This window comes from Castor canadensis, chromosome 10, assembly GCF_047511655.1.
Source record: "Castor canadensis chromosome 10, mCasCan1.hap1v2, whole genome shotgun sequence".
In the NCBI taxonomy this organism is placed as follows: domain Eukaryota; kingdom Metazoa; phylum Chordata; class Mammalia; order Rodentia; family Castoridae; genus Castor; species Castor canadensis.
The window spans coordinates 64555428-64559464 of record NC_133395.1 but is presented as its reverse complement, the minus strand read 5'-3'; the positions used below and the strand labels follow the sequence as shown (position 1 = coordinate 64559464).

Genomic DNA, 4037 nt, shown 5'->3' with positions numbered 1-4037 from the left:
ACACATGTATGAGGGTGGGAATATGCAGGGGCAGGGTAAAGAGGACTTCCTATTTCTCCCAGGTCACCCCGTGGGTCCACTTTGTCTCCACCAGAAAAGATCAGAACTTTTAAAGGATGTTCTTGAGCTACAGGCCAATGTTGAGTGCCCTAATGGCAGCTGAGAAGTTTGGTGGGAACTTGGAACTGCCAGTGAGTGGATCTTAAGGGATTCTGGCCTACCAGATGAGGAAGACACACAAATGAATCACTGAAAACAATGTGGCCTTTTCTGGAAATGTAGCCCTCCCAGACTACACAGAGAGAAGGAGAAGTGATTGGCCCACCACGTGACAGAGGCAGGGATGTCTCAGCCTCTCTCTGCCCGTCTGTGTGGATGTCACTGTGTGAGCCTGTCTTCCCCTATTCCCGCTCTCATGAAGACAGTCAGTGTCTCTACTCACAAACAGGCCAGGAACATTGGGAATTGCTTGTGACCAAGCTGTGGGGCTAGCAATACAGCCTGAAAGACAGGAATATGACTTTGAGAATGACAGAATCTGGAAAAAAAATGCAGCTGGCCTTCCTTGAAGAGCTGGCTTTTCAAACCTCTCCTCAGGACTTTATTAGATCTTTCAAATCAAGGAGACAAATAAGTGCAATTTTCTCTAGCACATGGGATCACCCTGGCGTCTGGACCCATGGCCCTGTATCTCCTGTGCTCACTACGCCCTGCCTCTGAGCAAGGCTGGCGATCGGGCCCCTCTGCTGATGTTGTAGGGCCTGTCTTCCAGCATCTGCTGCCCGGCAATATGGAGACCGCCTTCCACCCAGAATGCGTTCTCTTCTTCCCAGAGGGCATTTTCTTCCTCCCAGAGGAACTTCTTATCCTCCCACAAGGCCTTCTCCTCTCCCAGGAGAGCTCTTTCCTCTACCCACAAGGCCTTTTCCTCCTCCCACAAGGCTTTGTCCTCCTGAAGAAGTTTCCGGTCTTTTTCCCATAAGGCATTGTCCTCTTCCCAAAAGGCCTTATCCTCCTTCCAGAAGATACGGTATTTTTTCCAAAAAGTTTTCTCTTCTTCCCGGAAGGACTTTTCCATTTCCCAGAAGGTTTTTTCCTCTTCCCAGAAGGTTTTTTCCTCTTCCCAGAAAGGTCTCTCTTCTTCCCAAAAACCTAAGATCTGGCCCCGGAAAGCATGAATCTTGCCTCGGAAATTCCACATCTCTTCCCTGAAGTCTTCTATTTTCTCACGGAAAACTTTCATCTCTTCCCGAAAAGCTTTTTCCTCTTGTAGCTTGTGGGTTAATTTCTTCTGACGAATACTGGGTGAGGAAACCACCAGGGACCGGAGACAAGCAAGCCCCCTCCATTTGCTCATCTTGAAGGGAAACTCTCTTCCTAGTCAGCCAGGATGGTGGGGTGGCTGTGATGGAGGACAGGGCTGTTGGTCAAGTCCAGGTCAGCTGGTCAAACCCTGTGAGGGCACCAGAGAGAATAAGTCCATGAGTATCACATACGGGGACAGCTGCTGGGTCTGTACTATGTGATCTGGGAAAACTTGATGTTTGTTGTCTTTGTCCCATGGATAGTGTTTGTGAGGGACAAGTATTAAAAGACAAACATGCTAGGTGATCATGGCTTTGGGCTGGTCAATACATTCAAGCTCAAGACTGCCAAAAACAATCTCAGCCAACAAAGACAGTGCTACTAAACCAGGAATCAGGGTGACATGATCTCTTAAAAGGTGTGTCCAGTAGTTTTGCTTTTTTTAAGGCAGTGATACTGGAGTTTGAATTCAGGGCTTTGTGTTTGCTAAGCAGGTACTCTACCACTTGGGCCATGCCTTCAGCCCTGGTTATTTATGAAATATGGCCTCACTTTTTCCCAGGCCAGCCTGATTATAGTCCTCCTATTTGAGGCTGCCTGCAGTCGCTCGGATGACAGCCACACACCACCATGCCCAATTTTTTTTCCCATTAAGATGGGGTCTCACAAACTTGGCCTGGAGACACCATCCTCCCAATCTCTGACTCCCACGTAGCTGGGATGACAGATGCACACTACTACATCTATTGACTGAGATGGGGTCTCATGACCTTTTTGCCCAGGCTGGCCTCAAACTGCAATCCTCCTGATCTCAGCCTGCCAAGTAGCTAGGATTAGAGGCGTGAGCCACCATAATAAAGCACTACGACCTGAAAAGAGTTTAATTTTGTTAAGTCATCAGAATTAAAGTTTTGGCCTTCCAACTTGGGAACTGCTCATGTCCTCCTATGGGCAAGGCTCATAGCAGAGTGACTCACAAGTTTATGTCCTTTGTTAGAAGCCATCTGAGAATCAGGGGGGTGGACCACCGACCTAGGGAAGTCTCTTTTAGAAGAGCATTTTGGAAACAGAGGTTAAAGCAAAGAGGTGAGACAATGCCAAATGTTGGTGAGGATGTGGAGCGAGAGGAAGGCCATACATCAGGTATATGGAACACTAGTGAAGACACTTAGGACCTGCAGCTCCACTCCAGATATGAGTCCTGGGAGAACTTATGAGTTGTGACCAGGGTACATATATGAGTATATTCAAGGACTTTTGTTCCAGCTCACCCCTAGAAACAACCCAATGACCATCAGAATAGAATGGAATAAAGCACGGTGGTCTATGCATGCCATGGACAGAAGAGCTACATGTAGCAACGTAGATGAATCTTATAAACAGTGTCATGAGACAGAGGCAGGATCAAGATATTTGTAAGAATAATGTTAGCCGAAAAGCAGAACCAAACTCTTGTTTAGGGGAATGTACTTAGATGATAACACAGAGAAGAAAATGAAGGAAGAGAGTCTCACAGCCAAGATAGTAGTTAGGTGTGGAGGGGTTTGGGGTGGGCTTCCCAGGGCTGTGAAGTCAGCCAGGCTTCTGAAGGGCTGGAAGTGGCCTAGTTCTCTGCTTGGGTGGTTTTGTGTGTGTGTTAGAATAATGTGTTCACAGTAAAATAAATGTTAGTTGAAGAAAGGGAAGGAAATGAAGGGTAGGGAAGGAAGGGAGGGGAAGGGAAGGGAATGAAAGGAAAGGGAAGGGAAGGAAGGAAAGAAGGAACGAGGGAGGGGGAGGGAGGGAAGGAAGAGAATGGGAGAAAGGGAACAAAAGCGAGGAATGGAGGGACAGATGTAGAGAGGGGGAGGAAAGGAAAGGAAAGGAAAACAGAGAGGGAGATGGGGAGGAGAAGAGAGATCTCCAAACATCCAAACATTGCCATATATCAGAGGTATCACATATCAGAACCATCCAAAAATATTCCTGTAAACTACCAAGGTAGGTCAAGAGATGAGAAAAAGAGCTGGGCACAGGAAAGTGGTCAGAGTATAGGAAACTTCCCAGTATAGCCAGACAAGGGGTGTGTGCACATGGTACGTGTGCTGGTTGTCATTGTGTGTTTTCTGGAAAAACCTGTGAATCAGACCTCACTGGATAGAACTCACCAAGCACCACACTGCAGAGCAACGTGAGACCTTTTCCTGGTTTTCTCCAGGTTTTTCATTTCTAGCATGGGGGTAAAGAGTGGGGAAGAAGTAAGGACACACAGCTGATGTGTGTGTGTACAAAGAGGGTGGCCATGCTGCAAGCTATTCCCCTAGTCACTCAAACCAGAAACCTGGAGCTCATCCTTAACCTCTCCCTCTTCCTCATCAGGCTTTTCAGCAACCATCAAGCCCTATCAGTTACAATCCTTAACATCTCTTAAAAGCACCCACTCACCCCACCCCTCCATCTTCTTCACCATCTCCCAGTTCTCTCTGAGATTGAGCTTATCCTCCTGCTGTCTGCCCCCACACTGCAGTCCCAGGAACTTCTAAAACACCATCCCACTCCATTGTATCACACCTGCTTCCAAACCCTCAAAGGTTCCATAGCCCACTGACTCCTGCTTGCCCCTCTGCTTTCCTACCCAGTCTTAACTCAACTCCAAGTCTAAATTTCAGTAATAACAAGCTACATTCAGTTCTCTGAACATAGCCTGATTGTTTCTGCCTCTCCACCAAAACACATACTGTGTCCTCTGAGAT

The 4037-nt window shown here is 47.4% G+C and overlaps 1 protein-coding gene across 1 annotated transcript; it reads right to left on the bottom strand.

Annotated features, from left to right (window-relative positions):
* Window positions 1-703: 703 nt before the first annotated feature.
* Window positions 704-3754, bottom strand: Ccdc70 (coiled-coil domain containing 70). The gene is given in 3 exon segments (XM_020153095.2): window positions 704-1369; window positions 1371-1420; window positions 3730-3754. Coding segments are annotated over 3 exon segments (741 nt in total).
* Between the last annotated feature and the right edge of the window lie 283 nt (window positions 3755-4037).